The sequence below is a fragment of the Melozone crissalis genome, unplaced genomic scaffold, assembly GCF_028551555.1.
Source record: "Melozone crissalis strain CALT ecotype California unplaced genomic scaffold, PUWL_Pcris_2 ptg000062l_1, whole genome shotgun sequence".
Taxonomy (NCBI): domain Eukaryota; kingdom Metazoa; phylum Chordata; class Aves; order Passeriformes; family Passerellidae; genus Melozone; species Melozone crissalis.
Genome location: NW_026535840.1, coordinates 6711500 through 6732660, shown reverse-complemented (window position 1 = coordinate 6732660; position 21161 = coordinate 6711500). Strand labels below are relative to the sequence as shown.

Below are 21161 nucleotides of genomic sequence, written 5' to 3'. Positions count from 1 at the left end.
GTAGAATAGGTGATGCAGAAGGTACACAACTGCCATGAGTGAACCTTAGTTCACTCAGCAGTAATTTTTTTAAATGTTCCACATTATCATAGAGAGTGTAGGTTGGCTTTTGACAGCATCCCTTTGTTTTCATTCTAGAAAACCCAAATGGACCAGTTGCCAGGGAGGAGAGCAATGTCACAGAGTTTGCATCCATTTGCCAAGTAAAATATTAATCCTTGTAGGACATGATGCCTAAGTGACAAGGCCATAGCTGGGAAAGAAAGCAGGATGACACCCTTGAATTTCACAGCTGCAGCAGATAAAAATGTAAGGGCATGCTTAGATTTTTCCTTCACTTAACAAGATCAAGACAGGACAGAACTTCTGTGAATTTAACAAAGAATTAGACGCCCTGAGTGATTTTAAGAAGTCACAGTACAGCAACACTTCTCCTTTGAAATGGCAAGAAAAAAGAGCTGTGGTGCTGCTACAAGTTCCATGCTGCTGTGAAGGTGTCTGCCTTGTGTTGTGTGAGTGGGACAGCCCTCCCTGCCTGCAGGAGCCCCACTGCAGATGCTTCTGCCTGCCCAGTAGATACCTGGTCTGGGTGATGGACATTTGCTTTCAGCCCACGTGTCTGGTCCTGGCTGGCTCTGTTGCAATCTCTTGGGCTGGCAGGAGCTATGCACGTGCAGCAGCCTGATGCAGGAAGTGGCTCTGTGGGCAGCAGATCCACGTCTCTCACACAGACCTTGCAGAAAGCACTGCTCTGGCAAAAGAGCAGTAGTTTTGGTGAGGTATGGAAGAGGTGGCTGTGAACCATATGAAGGTACAGTGAAAAATCCAGCAGAGTTTGCTGTCAGCATACTTCTGGAGGACCGATATTTTGGCAAAGACCCAGCCCCACTCCTCTGTTTACCTAATGTCCTGCACTTCCACTTAAACAGGAGCTCATTTCCTGTTCTAAACTACTGTGCGTCTTGTGGTTAGTTATTAACTCACTTTTGTGTCTGCAAAAGGCCTTTATTTCAGCAGAAGGGGATTCTTTTGTAATCCTCACTCAGTTCAGGGCAGCTGTGCAATCTGCCCATGACACATCCCTGCACAGCACAAACACAGTCCTGGTGTTTTCTAGGCATTGTTAGTCTGTACATTGTCATCAGGCTGACTGAGGGAAGAGTGATCTTCAGCAACAGTGGGAAACAGTAATCCAGAATTAGGTATAATTTTGCCAAATGCATTTTGTCAGGAGAATTGGAGGAGATTCTCAAACAAATACCCCTCCTTTAGAAGCTGTTCACAGCCTCTTCTTCTTTCTCTTGGAGTGCAGTCACACAGCCTGGAGATGAGAAGTTTCCTTGGGAATCTTGCTGGTAGGTTCAGTTTTCAGTGCAATCTCTTACAGGATCACACTGTGGAGAAAGGAATTATTTGCCATTTCTGCTATTCTCTGTTTCACTTGTTTCATTTTAGAAGAAGTTCCCAGAAAGATTAGTGAGCTCCATGTGCTGAAGTGTGAGGGTGGAATGAGTGAGTGGAGGATAGTCTCATGTCACTTGATTTCTGTATGCATAAATCTGACTAAAGCAAATGTCAGGGAAAAGGAAAGAGTCAGTGTTTACTTATTCCAATTACTCATGCTTTTGTATTTCTTTTAATGCCCTCCAGGCACACTTCTGTTAGCTGCAAGAGTATCTAGCAGCTCCACTGAGGACTAGGTGCTTGAATAATCTCTAAATTCCAGGGTTTTTTGCCTTTTAATCCCATTCTTTCTTCCACTGAGATTTTGACTTCAGGCAGATTGCCGTGTTAGATGGGCACTTAGCTTTGAAATGCCATCTCTGTTTTTCTCTCAGTGTTTAGACCCAGATTAGCTGAAGTGCCTCACATCTCTGCAGAGGGAAATACCTTTCTGCAAGGCTCAGATTGGCATCCAAACCTTGCTGCAGCTCCTGTCAAGACTGGGAGCCTTCTCTCTGCCAGACACACACACTTGTGCATTTTTTCACTGTAAATGTCACTAGTTCTTGTGCAAGGGTTGGCCAATCTGTGGTATTTCCTGTGCCAGCACCTCCCTGGGAAAATTCATCATTGGGTATCTGAAGATAGGAGCTGACTTTTGCACCCATCTGGCTCCTGATCTTAAGGGCTGTACAGTAATGACTGATGAGAAGGGGATATTCAGGAGGAAGAAATGTTTTCTGCCCAGCCTTGTTCCTTCAGGAAGGATCTTGCTGAGTTATAACCCATGTCTGCACCACCTTATCCAATGAAGTGTGTAAATCTGTTCCATGAACAATGAACTAAGAAACTCAGTAGTTTCAACAGATTTACATTTTGCTCTTTTCACTCACTCTTCAAATTTTAATTTTCCCTGTGACCTTCCTGCTCCTTTGATACTTTAATGTCCCCAGTAAATCCCTTAAATTGCCACTTCTCCCAAGCCCCTGCCACATCTCCACATCTCCCAGCTGTGGGATGGGGAACAGGTGGGAAATAGCCAAGCTCATCATATCAAGGTTTCTCTGATGTTAATGCCAATTCTGGAATATGCATCAGACCATTTTATAAAACCTGGGAAAACAACCTATATCTGCTAAAATTAATTTTCCTGTCTCTGGCCTTTTTTTCCTGTTCCTGTACTACTACTGCTAAACAGAACTTGATACTGGCAGATATCATAGCAAAAGTGCAGATTTAATACTCACAGAGATCTGCTCATTTTATAAAGGATAGAAACAGCAAAAAGAAAAGGCAGTACAGGCTGCCAAATAGAGCTAATATGAGCCCTAGTGAAGTGTTAATGAAGTTTCCTAGCCAAGCTTTGGGGTCCTGAGAGTGAATGCAGGACCATGCACACCTTCCTCTGTTCATGGGGAGGTAAAATTCAATTTAGAGATTAATCTGTTATCCAGTTTAATCTAGTGCTGGGCCAGGTGCACTCATCTATAATGCACAACCAGCACATACAGCGTGTGGAAAGGTTCTGGTTTAGGCTGCTTTAAGGGCTCCTTGTCAGCTGTCAAGGTTTACACTGTTTGCACCCCTCCCCTGGATCTCCCTGCAGTCACTCCGGTCTGCTGCAGAAGAAATGGAACAAACCCCGGCGTGACGGTAGATTTATTTAAAAACGAAGAAGATTCGGGGGTATTTCAGGTTACCGAGAACCAGCGGAAGGAACGCCCCCTGCCCGCCAGCGCTCGGTTCTGCCGGCTCTCGCGGGGAGCCAGGGCCAGGGTGCCCTGCGCCTCGGGGCCGCTCGGCCGGTTGCGCCGGGCCCCGCTCCCTTCCCCAGCGTCCGCTGAACCGGCGCTGCTCGCCCAGGCCTCCTCCCGGGGCCGCGCCCCACGCGGCGCCACCAGGGCCACCGTCATCGTCAGCACAGCGGCGGTCCCGCTGCGGGCCGGGCCGGGCCAGGCCGGGCGGCGGAGGCGGAGCCACGCCCGGGGCGGGGCGGCGGCGGTCGCTGCCGCTGCCCCAGCCTAGCGCGGGGTGGGCGGACGGCGCGGTGCGGGGTGATGGAGTCGCGGGCCCTTGCCGCCCGCGTCCTGGTTCGCAGGGCCCGCTGAGGCCCGGCCGCAGCCGCCGCCGGCAGAGCGCGGCCATCCCCCGCCCGCCGCCGGCAGCCCGCCAGCGCCGGGACATGGCCACGGAGCCCCCGCGGCCGGCGGGGCGCCCCGAGGGCGGGCGCGGGTGCTGCGCGGGCGGCGGGCGCGGCGAGTCGGAGGAGGCCGAGGCCGCGGCCCAGCCGGTGCCCGGCGCCTCCCCGGGCCCCGCGGCGGCGCGGGGCGGCCGGCGGCGAGCGCTGAACGGATGCGTGCCGCTGTCGCACCAAGTGGCCGGGCACATGTACGGCAAGGATAAAGGCGGTGAGCGGCGACGGGCGCGGGGAGGGGACGGCGGGCCTGGCGGGACACCCGCGAGGGAGCTCTTCCCACCCCCACCTTACCCTCCGTTTAGCTGAGTTCTCCCAGACCGGCTGCGACCGGCGTGTTTGGCTTCGCGTTCCCTCATGCCCCGCCGGCGCAGGGGCAGCTCTGTGGCTGGCGGGGCAAGGGTCGGTGCAGGCGGGAGCGGCGCCGGGGGCCGAGCGCAGGACCGGCCCTTGCCGAGCTCCGCCGACGGGCTCGGGCCGCACCTGCCCGCCCGAGGGGCCGCAGCAGCGCGGGAGGCCGGGGCTGGGCCTGGGGCAGCGCCGGGGAACGGGAGCCGGCCCGGGAAGGCCGGAGGGGCGGCCGGTGAGCTCCCCGCTACACACGGGCCGCGGATGGAGCGGTGAAACCCCTGCTGAATTTCATTCTTCTGGTGCTTTTCCTAAATGGCGTTAGTCTGTCAGGACGTGGTGGTTATCGGGCACCCTTAAACCGAAGGACTTGTGCCGTTCAGCTTCATTTTATCAGGCACCTTTTTAAAAGTGGGGATTCAGGTGACAGCTGCTTTTCTCAAAACAGATGTCAGAAACGTGGCAGATCTAACGGGACCACCTGAACCTGTGGCCACCAGAACCTTCAGCAAATTATTACTAAGCTATAGTTATTTGCTTGTTTATTTGACCATAAATCGGAGCCAGTGGCTGAGAAGTGATCTAGTAATACCAAGACATGAGGATACAGTATGCCTCCCCCAGCTCTAAATTTCTGTTTTAGCTCCATGATGAGGAGTAAGGTGTTGCCCATCTGATGGAGGGGCCTCTTAGCATAGGCAGTGGTCAGTGCCAAAGCAAGTGGCTAAGTTAATGTTGCCAAATGGCACTTCTCACCTTTCCAGGACATTGCATTTGGGGTAACTCCTGCCTCTCGGCCAGATGGAAGGTGTGCATCCCTTCAGTTTGCAGTGTGCTCTCTGGGAGAAGCTATAATGGGCACCTGCTGGCATATTGCCTTTGGACCCTGGCTGGCTGTAGGAACTGCCCATGCTGAATAGGCCAGGGCTGAGCTACAGAACCCTGTCAGCTCTCAGTGAATGCAATTACAGCACTAATGGCACTGTGAGTTTGTCTTGTCTAGAGCTGCATCCATGGTGTGCCTTGCTGCAGATAATCTCAACAAAAAAACATTCTTCTCTTTGCCCCTGCCAAGGGCTGAACTTCAGAACCTTTTTGATCATCGGTGACTGGAATTATAGCAATAAGGGTGCTGTGAGTTTGTCTTATCTGCAGGCTGTTTCCATGGCATGTCTTGCTGCTGATAATCTCCACAGAAAAGTAATTCTTGCCCCATTGCAGCCAGTGCAATAAAATGTAGGTGGAGGTGCATTGGGTCCTCGAAGGTGTGTGTGTTCCCTGTTCATGCATCATAGCATGAGGTGGGATCAGACAAAAAAAGCCTCAGTCAGGGAGAGCTTCACCTTTGGCACATGAGTCTTACTGCAGTGAGGTCAAACAGCACAGGTGATCATCTGTATTTTGGGTGCCACTGCAGTGGGTTAGGTAAAGCTTGCTCCACTACATCTCATGGGCAAGCTCAAGACTTTTTTGCAGAGGCACCACCATTTTTGATGTTCTCATCTTGGAAACTGTTTTATATTGAAGTGAAGAGCAGAGCTGTTCTGGTACTCACAGCTCTCATTTTATAACTCGATTTTCCCTTCTATTCCCACATACAAACAGACAGAGGACTTGAAGGTATCCAAAGTATTTTGAACTTTTACTTTTTTTAGTAGAAGTACACAGTAAAATTTCTCCTGAATAACCTTCCTTTCCCCCTTTGTTCCCTGCCTTGCAGAGAAAGGCCTCTCAGAGCCTCTCTGCCTGCCTGTGTAGACATTAGGCTGCTGTGCATTGTGAGTGCCCTTTTGTTGAATGCTGTGTGCAGTAGTGCTTCCCAGATAAATCATGTGTAGTGAGTAAAGTAATGACTTTGGGTTGTAGCTTCATTCCCTAGGAAGGCAGAGAGAGACAGCACCTGGTGGGATACGGCACCTATAGAGCCCCCTGCACCTGCCTGAGTGTGGTGCCTGCATAATGCTGGGGGTCCCCAAGCCAGTGGTGGGGTTCTGTAGCTAAAGGCGCCATTCTCCCTCAGAGTGACTTGCTGCTCATTTCAGAGCGGTAGCAAGCTTTGCATCTCCAGCCAGGGAGAAATGTTTGTGAGATATTTCAGGGTTTTATTTTCAGCAGAGTTCTGTTAATTTGCTTTTTCATATATTAAAACAGTCCTATTCCCTGTCTGTGCTGAAAAAAATCCCAGGAAGCCTACAAGAAACCCATGGCCAGCATCCATCTGTTGGTATGATCTGCAGGTGGTGGTGATCTGTGCTTCTTGTAGACCAGAGGGAAGGAAGGTTATGGATTTTACCTCTTTGTGGTGAATGTTGAAACATGGTTCTGGTTTTCAGGCCTGCTCCAGTCTCAGTGACAGAATAATTCAGTAAGTGTTCTAGAATGCAGAGAATGAGGGAACTTTGGATGTCAGTTTATATTCAACTCTTCAAATAATATGTATAACCCAATAGTGTATGGATTCTGCTTCCAGGAGTCTTTGCCTGATCTTTCTGCCTTGTAGATTGTTTGCTTATCAAAGGCAAAATGCAGTTTTTTGAGGAGCATGTGTTCTAAAACCCATTTTAATGTTTAACCTATTTTATTTTAATGTGATTGTTAAGAATTCCCATGTGCCATTGAAGTACCGGGTGCACTTTGCAGAGTGGTTTCCAGCACATGCAAAAGGGTACAGGGAGGGAGAACACAAGCTCCCCTTGTGTTGTGGTAGCCTGCACATGTGTGGCAATATTTTTCTAGTTTTGGAAAGTGTATAAAATCCAACTTTAGGCAAGAAACATGGCTTGAGAACTGTTTTATGCAAATTTTAAAAGCAAATCTTTGGCATAGCAAACTGTTGAAACAACTATTCTAAGTCTGGTGGTCGTTTTAAAGTAAATATCTTGGTCTCTAAAAACTTTGTTTAGTTTCCAAGACTGCACAACAGAGCCATTCATAGATAATGGTTTTTGAGGAGTGAAAAACACAATTGCTATTATAACTGCAAACTCTCTTTGGGATGCAAAGCTCCAGGCTCATTTTTCTGTTTTCTCACATTTTCTCAGTTGAAAATAGAACCTGTTTTGGATACAGTTGACATTTTTTCTATTCTTCTAAGCAAAATAAATTACTGTCTGAAATGCTAGAAATGAATCCTAGGAGAAAAATTCTTTTCCAGAAGTGGATTTTTGGTTTTCTGTTGAACCTAATGGTGCAACACAGCACACATTTCAGAGGAATGCAGTTACTCCTCTCCATTCTTGCCTACATCCATGTCTTGAGCATCCTCAGATACTCAGCTGCATTTCTTCTGCAGTTCTTCAGAAATACTGGTGACTGGAGAGTCATAAGGCTGTTTCATGAGGGCATTTTGGAGGGATTTTTGTGCAGGCTTGATGGAGGTTTTGCCTGGCTGAGATGAAATTCTGTACTGTAATTATGGGAGATACAAGCAGTAGCATCTGATAGCTTGGAGTGCTGTAGGGATGCTGCTTCTTGTAGTAAAGACATACTCTGTCTGTGCCACTAGTGTAGATGTACATCCACAAGACATTTATTTCTGCTCTAGTAGTGGGAAATGCATTAAATGTGCTACTCCTTTAAAGTCTTGGCATTGTTGAAGAACAATTTATGAATTATTTAAAAAGGGAGTGTCTGTGTAATCTCTTTTAGTTAATGATGGGGTTTTGGGGGTGAAAGTTTTAAATGTCAAATCCCAGTTCTGTGTTGGCCTTGGGCAGAGCTACACCCAGGAAATTATTCAGTGGGTAGAAATAAGAGGAATGCAAGCAAACCTCTGCTAAGGGTTATGTGTTGGATCTGATAATTCTGATAATTTTGTCTCTACTATGTGTGCTGTGGAAACAGTGCAGCTTTTCAATAGGCTGTCCTTGATGGTGAAATCACTATTTCTGGGGGAAAAAAAGGCAAAAAGAAAGCTGTACCTGTTAAAACTAAGCCCTGAAGGAAATGCTTCTCTTGTAGGCATACTGCAGCATCCAGATGGAACTGTCCTGAAGCAGCTGCAGCCACCACCCCGTGGGCCCAGGGAGCAGGAGTTCTACAACAAGGTGAGGGTCCCTCAGTGTGGGGGAGGGTGAAATGGGGGCTGTGCTTCCTGCAGAAGTAAATCCTTATCCTTGCAGTTGGGAAAGTGCAGCCTAAATCCCCTGCCATGCTGTGTCCTCTCTAGAACTTTCTGCTCCTTGCATTTCAGACCTACTTCACTCACAGGATTTAAGCTTGTTTGGTTGTTCATAGGACAGCAGACTTTGACAGCATCTAAGATTTTATTGAAAAGCCTTATCTCCTGTCGATGTTTAAAGGGTTGTATGTTTGATCCCAACTTTCTCACATAGCTGAGTCTCTCATTGCTTACATCTAAATTTAGCATGTTTTATGCTTCTTCCTAACCTGGTTTACTGCTAGAAGTATTGCTCTGTGCACTGTATTAAAACTCAGCTCCTTTAAAAAGTCAATAAATATCAAACCTCTCAAGTTGTTTTAACTTCAGTTGTATTTTCCCTGTTGCATATCTTCAGTTTGCTTTATCAGTAACTTTAACAAGTGCACACCAGGAAAGCTGTTGCTTTCCTGTGACCAATTTGTAGAGCCTGCTCTGTGCTACCTGCTTGTGACAGTCTGTGGTGTGGTTTTTGTGTGTCAGGTTGATATGCCTTGGCTTATTAGGTACAAAAAGCTAATAAAATTTTCATGCTTGATGTAAGAGGAGTCTTGAGACCCTCTGCTTGTTGTGGTGTTTGGCCTGGATTTTGGTTGGTAGGTTTCTTTCTCCCTAAAAGGGTATTTATTTAAGTTACGAAAAGACCTTGCAGATTTCATTAAAATGCCTCACTAAACAAAGCAAGGTGCTTTAAGTGAACAGTGTTTTTGCATACTGGCATTATTTGATAATTCTCATGATGGGACAGGACAGCAGTCTTGAGTTACTAGGAGCCAGTTAAATGTAAATATTTTTCTGAGTTTTTCTGGGACTCTCATTGAGATGAGGTTAAGAAATATGCCATCCAGCCTGACTGGTAACCTGAGTAGAAGGAGGAAGCTAGAACAAACTCCTTTAGGCACCAGGCTGTCTTCTGTGCTGTGAAATCTTCAGTCAAAGGCAGTAACGTGCTGTCCCTGCCTAGAGCCTGCAGGTGAGGGGGGTAAGTTCAGGCATTGCTTGCACATGAACTCTTCACATCAGAAACTTGATAATTTTGCCTCTTTAAGCTTAGACTCATGTGACAAGCTGTGAGCAACACCTGGGCAGAGTCTTGGAGAGGGGGTGTCTGTTTTAGTGTGTTTGTTACTGTGCTGTGGAGAACCAGATATCAGTGCTGGTAACTTGCAGAGTAAGCTTCTGTTCTGTCTCCTGAGGCCTTGCTGGGCTGCTTCAAACACTGATTTTTTTTTTTTTGATTATAAGCCATAAAATAACAGAGAAAGGGAAAGATGTAGACATGGTTAGTTGTGTGTGGGCTAGAAGGCTTTTTAGTGGGAGAAGGGAAGGAGAGCACGTCCATGGATGTTGTGGTGGTGCAAGTACAGGAGAAAGGTCTTGGGGATTTGTTGCTCTTCAATGATTACCTGCTATCATGTTTACTCTCAGGCAAGAGCTGTGGGATGTGGGTTTAGACATCTGAGCACTAGATATTATCATACAGGATGATAATTGCTCTGGGTTGGGAGGTTCAGGGTAGGGTACAGTTCCACGTGCAGCTTGAGCTGATCCAATAGCTCATTGTTGTCAAAAGGGAAATAAATGCCTTTCTTCCCATTCCTGCCCTTTACCTTGTACCATGATGGTGCTTTTTGAACATTTATGAACTAATTTGACCTATTTAAAAGATGGCTAAACTTCCTTTTTTTTTTTGTAGTATTCTGGCAGTTTAGGGGACTAAGCTGACAAGCAAAGGGAGCAACAGCAAGGCTGCCCTGCTTTGGTGGCTGAGTTCAGCCTGTCTTGTGGGCAGTAATCAGAGATATTATCACCTTGGAGAAGGTTGATTGGCCTCCAGAGATGGAGGGAAGGATAATTTCACTGCTGCTTGAGACAGGGAATTATTTGAAATGAAGCAAGTGAAATGAACCTGATGAGTCCCAAGCTCTCCCTTTGTGAGGGCAAAGCAGCAGGTTGGTTGGTAAGATCAAAGCAGGTGGTTGTCCAATAACATATGTGGATTAATTGTGACTTTTTTTTTAATTTCTGCTTCTGTTTTTTCATATGTGCTTAGAACTGTTTTGTGTGTAGCTATGTGAGTAACTGCTCCCTTTGCATCCCACCTTATACTGAAAATTAATATACATGAAAATTAATGCCCCAGTACCTGGGGCAGAAACAAGGAGGGAATCTTCCCTTCTGGACCAGCACACCTCCTCATGGGAAGTAACTGAGAAGCTGTGTGGTTTATGGTAGCAAGAAGTGGAGCATGTCTCAGATTCAGCTGATGAGTCAGCTGCAGAGCAGCTATGGCAGATCTGAAGCAGAAGTTCTTCCAAGAAGCAGGAAATGGTATTTCAGTGAGCAGCCCTAGCACTTGGCAGCTGCAGGGAATGTGTCGTGATAGATGATAATGAGGCATTAAGGGACAAGTATGACTGGAACTCTGATATATTTATTATGGTACCAGGTGGATATTACCTTCTGTTTGGACCAAAAAATTCTCCTTTTCTGAAACTGTTGGATTTGCTTGCAGCCTGATAAGTGAACATGACAGAGGTAGAAGTCTGTCAGTGAATCAGATGTTTTTTCCCTTATTATTGATGGCTTATTTTCTGTTGAGCATGGTGCTAAATACTTACCAGTAGAGCCCAAACAAAATGGGATTCCATTTTGGAATGGAAACTCGAGGAAGACATGTACTGCAAAATACTGGTCAGTGATCCAAATCTTGCTCAGAAGCAGGTGGCAGCTGAAGTTTGGAAGAATTTCACAGGTCCCTGTCAAATCTGGAAAATTGCTGAAGTAATTCCTATTGAGGCTGCTGTCAAGTTGCCTTTCTGTTTTCTTCATTCAGTGTTTTACCTTTAGCAGTCAAAAATAGAGGTCTTTTTGTAAGAGGTGATTTCACCAATTAAACTTTTATCCACTAGAGCACTGTCTCATTCTCTACTGCTAGGGAAGGGGCTTGCCATGTGTTATGAGGGAGGGGAAAACCAGCATGATAAGATTATCATGAATACCTTCTATGATAAAACACAGTAAAACAATGAGCTGTTTGTTAATAGCTTAACTGGTTTGTTAATAGCTGACTGTGCACTGCTTAACTTCTCATTGGAGTGTGACTTTCTAGCTGCAATGTCCACTTGCTGTTGAGTTCTGTAAATCTGAGTAATTATCTAATCAAAATAATAACCTTTTAATTTTGTTTCTGCTAACTCCCTTGCTGTACTTAGGGCATGAAGTCCTTAAAAACATTGCCTGCACAGCCATGGAGTGTTTTGCTTGGTATTCTGGTACCCTTATCTGTGTGAGAAAAATATCAGTTTTTTTAACCTTGAATAGCTCCAAAATACTTTGTTTTCAATAGGCATGAGCAACAAGGGAATGAAACTAATTGAGGCATAAGGGTGGTGTTTATTTAAGGGCTATCTGCACTGCTGATCAGTTGTTTCTGTGTAATGGCAATGCTCTGTGTAGGTGGAGGTGCTCCAAAGGACTTCTTTTAAGGGGGTTTTGGGAGGCAGCAATATACAGGGATGTGGGAACAGGGAAATACTGTTGTTTGAAAATGTAGCCTTTCCAGTTAGAGAGACTAAATTCGTAAAAGGCTGCCTAAGCAAGCATGCTGAGAAATGCACAGCAGTGGCCTGCTCCTCAGTGTGTTTTGGGATTTGGCTTCAGCCTGATTTTTGCCAGGGCTCATTTATCCATGCTGAAATGCTCTGATTTAGTTCAGCAGTGTTGATAGGAGGAAATCTTTCAGCACTCCTGCAGTGATCTGTTGTACCAGGTGAGTTGAAAAATGTGAGGATAGTGTTGTTTGAAAAAGTTACTGTGTGAGGTAAGGCAGTGCTCAGCTGGGCTCCTGTCCCTGTCCCAGCGGGCTGTGCCCCGGAGCACTCTGTGCTAGTACAGCTCTGCCTTTGCATTTCAGAGCTCTCCAGCACGTGGCTTTCCTCAGTTTGTCATGTCAGGAATGCAGCATTGCACAAACTGTTGTCCTGTAGGAGAGGGAGGATGCTGGATGTCAGGCCTTAAACAGGGCAGCTGCTTTTGTGGGCACTAAAAGGGAGATTGGGCTGCAAGGAGGGGATGCTGGGGATGGGTGAGACCCCATCTGCAGAGCTGCCTCCAGCTCTGGGGTCCCCAGCACAGGAGGGACATGGAGCTCTTTGAGTGAGTCCAGAGGAGGCCTCCAAAGTGATGGGAAGGCTGGAACACCTCTGCTGTGAGGAAAAGGTGGGAGAATTGGGGTTGTTCTGGAGAGAAAAGGGTCTGAGGAGAGCTTAGAGCCCCTTCCAGTTCCTAAAAGGGCTCCAAGAGAACCTGGAGAAGGAACTTGGACAAGGCCCTTGAGGAACAGGACAAGGGGGAATGGCTTCCCAGTGCCAGAGGGCAGGGTTAGATGGGATGTTGGGAGGAAATCCTTCCCTGGGAGGGTGGGCAGGCCCTGGCACAGGGTGCCCAGAGAAACTGTGGCTGCCCCTGGTTCCCTGGCAGTTGGACAGGGCTTGGAGCACCCTGGGACAGTGGAAGGTGTCCCTGCCCATACCAGGGGGATAGAAGAAGAGGGTCTTTAAGGTCCCTTCCAAACCCAAACTATTCTGTGATTCTATGAAAACTGAGGAAGAGAGAATTTAGAGTTGTTATCTTTGTGACTGTGGTTTCTTACAAGCTGTGTGTTAAGCATGAGGAGATGGAGCGTTTGTTGATGGTTAGTGGAACCAGAGAAGGTTGTGAACTCTTTGGAAATGGCTACTCTGACTTCTGATCTTGGCTTTCACTCAGTGCTGCTGTGAACCTCTTACTGTGTGTCACTTTTCAGAGCATGGCCTACTGAAGTTTAAACTTTGTTAGTGGAACAGCTAATAAACTCGGATTTTATGCTTAACAGATCAATAAATGTTCCTGTAAACTTTTATTAGAATTGCCCTTCAGTTTGCCTGTGGTGACTGTGTGACACTTGGGGGATGTGTAGTACACTTTCCCTCCTCCTGCTACCTGCTGAAAATTGTCCTGGGAAAGCTCCTGCAGCTTGGGCAGCTTCCAGTGGGTACCTTTTCCTTTGTCTTTTTCCCTGTTGGCTGTACCTCAGAATTGTCACAGCTGGTTCTAGTGGTGCTGCCATGCCTTGGCTCCAAATTTTCATTGCTGCAGTGGTATAAGGTTTCCAAGGCTGTTGTAATGCAAGCTGTACCCAAATTCTCAGAGAGTTCTGTCCCAGGTGCAAAGGTGATTTTGGGAAGTTGGATTGAAAAGGTGGACAGGGTTCTCCCAGCTCAGCTCTGGTAACCTCCTACCTCTGGCCAATGCTTGTGAGCCAAGGGAGATGATTAACTGCACAGCATTGTGAAAAGATAATTCAGCTAATCACTTGGCTCTTGTGGTTAACAAATCTTTAGTGATGGCTCTCTTAACTGCTCTAGCAGTTCAGGGTTTGAGTCCTGCTGACATTGAATCTGAATGCAAGGAAGTTGTTACCAGTGGAGATAGCAGAAAATGTTTTTCACTCTTGTTATGTGTCCTAAAAACAAAGCCAGGATATAGGAGACACAAATAGCTCCAACATGTGAAAGGGATTTACAATGGTTAGGTGAGAGTTAGACACTTGAAAGCTAGGAAGGAATGGTTTTGTGGTTGCTGCACAATTGTTCTGAAGTTTCCTTTGGATGCATTGAAATACAGTTTCCATAGGGCAATGACCTGTGTGTGTTTTGCTTTCCCTCATAACTCACTAGCTCATTTTACAGCCTGATACCAGGCAGGGTGGATATTGTTTGTGCAACTTTTGCTGTCTTTTTTAACAGTCTTTGAGTTTGTAACCAGGGGGTAATGTGCTAATGAAACCCAGTTACCTTAATATTTCTGAAACCACAGTTCCTTGTGCTTCTGGGGTTACAGAGAAGAAATGTTCAGGAATTGTGCCCATTTGGACCATCAGCAGTAGTCTTTTCATTACTGCTTTATTTATTTTGTTCTCAATAACCTGCTGCAGCTCCTGGGCTATGTATTTTCATTCCTGCTCAATGCTTGCTTATTTTCTTACTAATTTTAATTAGTCCAACAGCTTTAGGCAGTGCAGAAGAGTTGTGGTGATTCCCCACCCCCCCCAAATGGCATAAAATGAAGGCAGCAGTCTGAAAGATGGGTTTTGGCCTGAATTTGCACAGAATTGCAAGAACTGAGTCATAAGGCTCAGCTCCCTTGAAGCCTATATAGCATAAATCATGATAAGGGAGCCTGTGTTCCATAAACTGTTCTGTGCTACTGACAGGAAAGGAAAGGGGCTGGGGAGGCAGAGGACGTCTTGTTTCAGGATAAGTTATCCTATTTTGTAAGCTCAGTCAAGTGCTTTTGTACTCTTGATTTAGATGATAATCCTTGGCTGAAAAAGGAGTGGATGATGGCCATTGTGCTGCTGTTGTGTACTAAAATATCCTTATCCTGTGATCACGTCTCTGGCTGAGGTTTTGATTTGCAGTCTTCTATGGACATAAATATAGGATGCCTGCTTTTCTTAACATCTTATTTTGGAGAAGCAATGCCTTGCCCATGCCTTTCATTGCTGCTGCATTGGGAGCTGTAGCTCCAAAGGATCTTTGGCTGTGCCTCATTCTGGTACATCTGGATCTGCCACAGGAGATACTGGTGCTGAAGTGTCCACATTACCTGTTGGCAAACACAGTGAGCATGTTCTGATGCAGTTCATTCCTACCCTCAGCATCACTCCTCTGCTCAGGAATTGTCTAGAAGGGATCCTCTTTTGCTGGGGAAATGAGCAAACCAGCATGTGAAGTTGCCTCTTAACCATGAGCCTGGGCATTGGTAATAAAAGCAAGGACACATAGAAATTCTTAACTAATGAGAAGAAAATGGTGTTTCGATAAAGTTGTGAAATACTGGCAGCTGGAATTCAGATCTTGTTTCACATTAGGAGTTGTCTAACAGAGATGAAAGATGAAGTGTAGCTGTAAGAATCTGCTGAGCTCCTACTACTGCTCTATAAAGGTTTTTTTTGTACTATTAAATGACTGGCCAGTAGGACTTGGAAAATATGGCAGATTTTTGTGGTTCTTGCACTCTGCAGCAAAAACCAGTTCGGAAGAAACACACCACACAGGAGAAAGTGAACCTAGGAGGATCTGGTGAGTGTCTGTTTCCCATGCTCTTTGAGGATTGTGTATCACAGAATCAACTACAACTCACTTTAATCAATCTAGGAAACCCTTTAAAAAGGGAGACAGTAAAAGGCCATTTGATGCAATTATGGAACTACTGGGTGGAGTTGGGAACAGACTGAGTAGTCTGTAGTCTATGCAAATAAGCAGGAAAAAACAATCCAGTTCTCTCAGCAACCTGATTTTGAGGATTATTCCTTACCAAGAGTAGATCTGGTTGGAAATAAAGTGAAAATGCATAGTTGTAAAGTGCACAGTATGTTAAATTGAATTAAGACCCAGCAAAGTGCTCCTCCTCTGCTGGAGGGTCATGCAAGTGCTTTTTCAGCTTGGATCAAATACTGTTTAGACTTTAATTATGAATGTTTTAGAATATGGATCAGCTTACTAATACACGTTAGTGTTAGACAGAAAATAGTTTCTCATTATAAGTTCATTTAAAAGTAAGATATGGCTGGTGAACTGACAGAATGAGGAAAATGTAGGTTGCCTACTTGAAAGAAAAACAGAATAAATTCCATCTCCAAAAAGAATTCTAGTTTCCAGATTTAAAAAGAACCCAGACAGGCTTGTAATGTTGTCACTGATGATGTACTTGAGGGAAGGGAGGCCATCCTGGGGAACCCTGACAGGCTTGAGAAGTGGGAAAGTGGAAACTCAAGGGGCTTAGCAAGGGAAGTGCAGGGTCCTGCTCTGCAATCCCAGACACACCAACAGTTTGGAAAGAGAAGGGACTGGGAGCAGCCCTGGGAGAAGGGACTGGGAGCAGCCCTGGGAGAAGGACTTGGGGATGTTGGTTGTTGAAAAACTCACCATGAGTCGGCAGGGAGTGCTCCCTGTGTGTTTTCAGTGAAAGTGATTGCAATTTCATTAATATGGGTGCATATTAGATAGGAAATTAAGCAATTTGCTATGGTAGTATTTAGTGTAACAACATTCACAAGCATTTAACTTGTGAAGTTCTTGTGGTATGAGATTTTGAATACAAGCAGAGCTGGCTCAATGCCAGTAATTTCTGTGGAAACAGGTTCTGTGACACAGCTCAAACCATGATGGTACCACTTCAGGAAAAACCCAGGGCTGTCTGAGTTGTAGAACCAAGCAGATATGAATTGCTAAAATCACAGCTGCTGTTTCAACCTCTATTTTTTGACCCTTGCCATTGCCTGGTGTAACTGGCTGATGTACGAGTCTGGAGGGAAATGCAGTGTGTGCTCAGGTAATTAAAGTCTGGGATATAATACATACCCAATGGAAGAGGGAATTGAGGTTGCCCTAGCATCTGTAAATCTTGCATTTGCTAATTTAAGTGCATGACTTAGGTGCATTAACTACTCAAAAAAGTCTGAAATCCCAAGGTGGACAGTGAATTCTCTGCCTGATGTTGGCAGCTGGCTGTGTCATCTGAGACTCTGCAGGCTGTAGTGCTGCTGCCTTTAGGGACAGTTTATGGTAGCTGGCAGCAAAGAAAGGTGATGCTTCAGACTGATATGCCTGCTCTGACACTAGAAGTTTCCTACTTAAATAGCTTTCAAATACATGTTCTTTTAAACTAACTCTTGAATGTACTTTAGAAGGTTCTCTGTAGATTGCTTTTCTGTCAAAGTGATATTTTTTCATCAGGACATTTCAAGACAGGTCTGTACTGCTATAATTAGGTTCCTGTTGAAATTTCAACACTTGTTTTACCCTCCTTCTATCATTTAACTCATTAGCTACTCTTTAGAAAAAAAACCTCTGAATGTTGTGTTTTAAATAAGGGAAAGAACATTTCCATTGTCCTGAGCACCCCCTGTTTGCATTAAAAGCAGATTAATCTGTTACAGGAAACCCCAGAGTGTACTTTGGATTAAAAACTTAGGGATGGTAAATCAGCCTCAGAATTAAAAAGTCCTGCATGACTGGAAATTATGACTTCATGGTGTCTGTTAGAATATCTGAGCTGCCACAGAACATATCTGGAGCATGTTCCTCCTGTGAGTTAGTGGCTGTAATTTGTAATGGTCATGCTGTGAGCTCTCCAGATGTCAGCATCCTATTTACTTGCTTTTCTGGGGACATTTTATGTCTCCAGTCTGTGCTGTTGGAAGAATGTTGCCTGTGATGTGTAGAAGGGATAACTCCCCAGGCTGAGCTGGCATAGAGTTGTTTTGCATTTCTTGATTTATTGGATAAAGATGTTATATATGCTAACACAGAAATTGCTTGTATTTGTCAGTGTTGGCTGGAGAGATGGACCTCCACTGTTACATTAAAAAAAAAAGTTCTGTTTCTTGAAGTAAAATTGGAATATTGCTGGTGTAAGTAAAAATCTAATGGTTTATTTATTAAGGGTTTCCTGAGGTGAGTGGTAACCTGCATTTTTCAGGAATCTTCCAGCAGTATTGGTAGCAATACCTTTTGGGGCATGAGGTGCATTTCCTGTAGCTTTAGGGATAGTTTTATTATGTTTATATTTATATTTGGTATTTTATGGCTTGCTACCAGGTTGTATGAAATGAGAACAAATGCCCATGACATGTGTACTGCTCATGAGGCCCAGTTCTAATGAACAGAAGTGCTTCTGTCCTGCATAGCAATGAGCATAATTCCTGAAATGTCTGGTTTTGTTGCTTTGCCCACACCAAATGACTTCCTCTGATCTTTATTAATTGAGTGCTTATTCTTGTTTGACATGTGAATACATTACAGGCTAAGATTGAGGTCTGTATTAAGGTCAAATAAGTGCCTTGTAAATGTTACGTCAGTTATGAGAGGAGTTTCTTACTGGTTCTGAGAGCAAGATAACTTCTTGAGAGACAGAAGTAATGCAGTTAGTTCTGTTATGTCAAAGTAGTGATACTGGAAAATGCATTATTGGGAGTTCTGTCTCCATTTAAAATGTTTTATATCAGGTTATTGAGGAATAGACTCCTTGGAAGATACTGCTTCTGGAGCTCTTTTCCCCATTTGGTCTTGACTTTGGGCTATTACATCCCATATAAATTATCTGAGTATCTTTGTTGTATCCTGCTATTTGAAATACTCAGGAACATACTCATAATTCCTTGCTAAGCTGCAAAGTTTAATGGCCTAATGTTGACTTACTTTAAAAAGTAAGTCAAGGGTCCTGTCTCTCTTAAAAAAACCAAAGTGTCTCCTGACATTCCACTTTCTCAGAATCTTTTGCTAATAAATTAAGTAAATGAGTTATTATGTTTGCCTGTTTTTTCAGTTGCATTCAGTGTTTCTCCTTGTTGTCTGTTGTACTTTTGGTTTCCATTGCTCCTCTTGGTCCTGACCTGTTTATATACTCTTGCTCCCATGTAAAAGATATGATGGTTTCTGCCTCTCAAATCTCCTCAAACTCATCTGAGAAAGGAGCATTAGTGCTCCTTGGGTGCAGTGGAGTGCCCTGCCTTGGATGTAAGGTGCTATGATCATAAGCTACCACAGTAAACAAAAATTGGGTTTGTACTACTTGTGTACAGCATGAAGTGATGGCAGCAGTCAGTGCTTGGAGTGCTGGCCCAGAAAGTGCTGCCTGCAGAGCTGTCTGAGCTGTTACCAGAGAGAGCAGGGCTCAGGTCTGTGCCTGATCACGGCTGTGCCTCAGCATCTGCCTGCTGCTCATCTTTCCCTCTCGTCCACCCTTAGCTTCTTTTCTTCATTAAATAAGATCAAGGTACATTGCAGTCTGCTGGAGAAAGCACTGTCCTCTGCTGGCACCCCTGAGGCTCAGTGAGGAAATGTTTTCTAAATACACTGATCGCAGGGGCAAGCAAGGTTTTTTATCTTATCGATGTACCAGCATACCAGCTTATGCTAAAATGGAGGGAAACTGGACTTAGACATACAATGATGTGTCATCCTTAGTGGCCATGCCAGCTTGTCAAACCATGGCATGTGAAGAGAGGTCAGTGCCCTGTGATGTGACACTGTGACTTAAAGGCACACACCCAGCAACTGCTCTGTACTGAAGATAGCAACAGTAGTGGCAGAGGGTGTGGTGTTGGGTGTACCCCAGAGTTTTGCAATACACTGTGCACATATTTGTCTACTTTGAGCTTTCAGGATTCAGCCCTTTGCCTTAGTCTCTTTTAAATGGGGCCTATACCATGAGTTGGTTCAAGGAATGGGTCAAATTCCATCCCTTAGCACACATTCAGCATGGGTGTATCATGCTCTTGATCACTGCCCACTGACAGGGTGTCAGAACTGTGCCTGGTGCAAGGCCAGGGGAGCCCTGCCTTAGCTGTGGAGAAGTCCCTCTGTTAGAAGCACACTGGTGATTTGAGTTCACCTAGTTTGAGATTTTTGCAGTGAAGCCTCAATTTAGGACAACCTCCCAAAACTAATTTTAACAGTGCTGCTGCATGAGGTGCTGTGTCGAGTTACTGGCACTGGTGAGCAGAGCCAAGGCTTGCCTCCATCTCTAAAATAGCCTGTGGACTTCAGATCCATTTTTTTTTCTCTCTAGCTGCATTAACATCACACTCCAGGTTTGTATTTTGCATTACCTTCCTTTGTAGGTGCTATTGGCAGGTATCTCCAAGTGTGGTTAAACGTGGCCTGACAGTGAGCTGAGCCAAGTCTGCAGAGCTGTTAGCACCTGATATTTGTTTTGCCTTGCTGCCAGCTTTGCAGTGGGCTCTGGCTTCACTGCAGTGCCAGCAGAACCCTGAGCATGGCGGCTCACTGTGCAGCACCCTGGGTGTTGCTGGTGGCCATGGTAGGGCTGAGGGAACGACACCACTCTGATGGCAGCACAGCTGGGACATCTCTGTGGGGAGTGGGGTGAGATGGCTCCTAAATGCTGGGACAGTCATTGTTATTGGTGTAGATGTAGATCTTTCAGTCTACAAAGCTTGTGGAAGCATGATAGAGGCAATCCCCTATGTCTGCAACTACATCACTGGGTGGAATGGGGGAATCTGGGCAAGGGAATAGTTTTGAAACCTCTTAGCATGTTGCAAACTGGTAACTATCATGCAGTTCCATAGCAGATAGTATCCAAAGCTTCATTTAACCTGCAGAGTTGTTCCTTCAGGAATATAAACCAGCTGCTGTTTCCAAACTGTTACTGTTTTTCCTACAGAAGTTGAAAAAAATGCTGAAAGCATTAAAAGCAAATGAAAAGAAATATATTTGAAATGTGCATAGTTTCTACATGAATTGTCTTGAGGAAGATGAGAAAATGCTGTCTAGTCTGAGCTTCTATACTTTACCTGATATAAATTAAAAAGATTTGGATATATAATACAATGCAGTAGTCCTACACAGTCTTGAATGCAAATGTGAGAACACCTTTTTCAAAAGCTAGGCTTTGGAGCTAACAATTACAGTTTAGATTTTTATTCAAGTTAAGCCATAAATTGTGCTTAGGGTTGATGCATCATTGCCACTTTAAAATTTGAAAGAAAGGATGCCACTCATTTATGTTGGACTGGGATAATTATCATCTTCATCTTGTATGCTTTTTAAATGTAATGTAAATATCTTAGATTTATGAAAACAAATACTGTAAGAAAATATAATTATGGGACAATTGGAAGTTGTCATGGTTTGGCCCCAGCCAGCTGCCAAGTGCCATGCAGCTACTTGTTCACTCCCCCAGCAGCAGAAATGAATGTTTAAAATGATCTCTGTAAGCCTCCCTATTTTATTTCAGGTTTATGACTCCGACTGTTGCGACAGAATTCTGCTGGAGCTGCGGGAATATCTGCCAAAATACTTCGGTGTCTGGTCACCACCTACTGCACCAAATGGTACTGTTCTAATTTTATCTCTTCATCCAAACCTCCTGGAAAACATTTCTGGAGATGAATTTTTGGCAGTTGTGAGCTCTGTGGGGTTTTTTTGGACTTGTTTTGGAACC

The 21161-nt window shown here is 45.0% G+C and overlaps 1 protein-coding gene across 1 annotated transcript in view; it reads left to right on the top strand.

The window, feature by feature from the left end:
* Positions 1-3625: 3625 nt before the first annotated feature.
* Positions 3626-21161, top strand: part of IPMK (inositol polyphosphate multikinase) — a 31223-nt gene continuing 13687 nt past the window's right edge. Inside the window, exons 1-3 of the mRNA XM_054288405.1 lie at positions 3626-3851; positions 7946-8031; positions 20955-21051. Coding sequence (XP_054144380.1) covers positions 3626-3851; positions 7946-8031; positions 20955-21051 — 409 coding nt within the window. The remainder of the gene's footprint in view (positions 3852-7945; positions 8032-20954; positions 21052-21161) is intronic.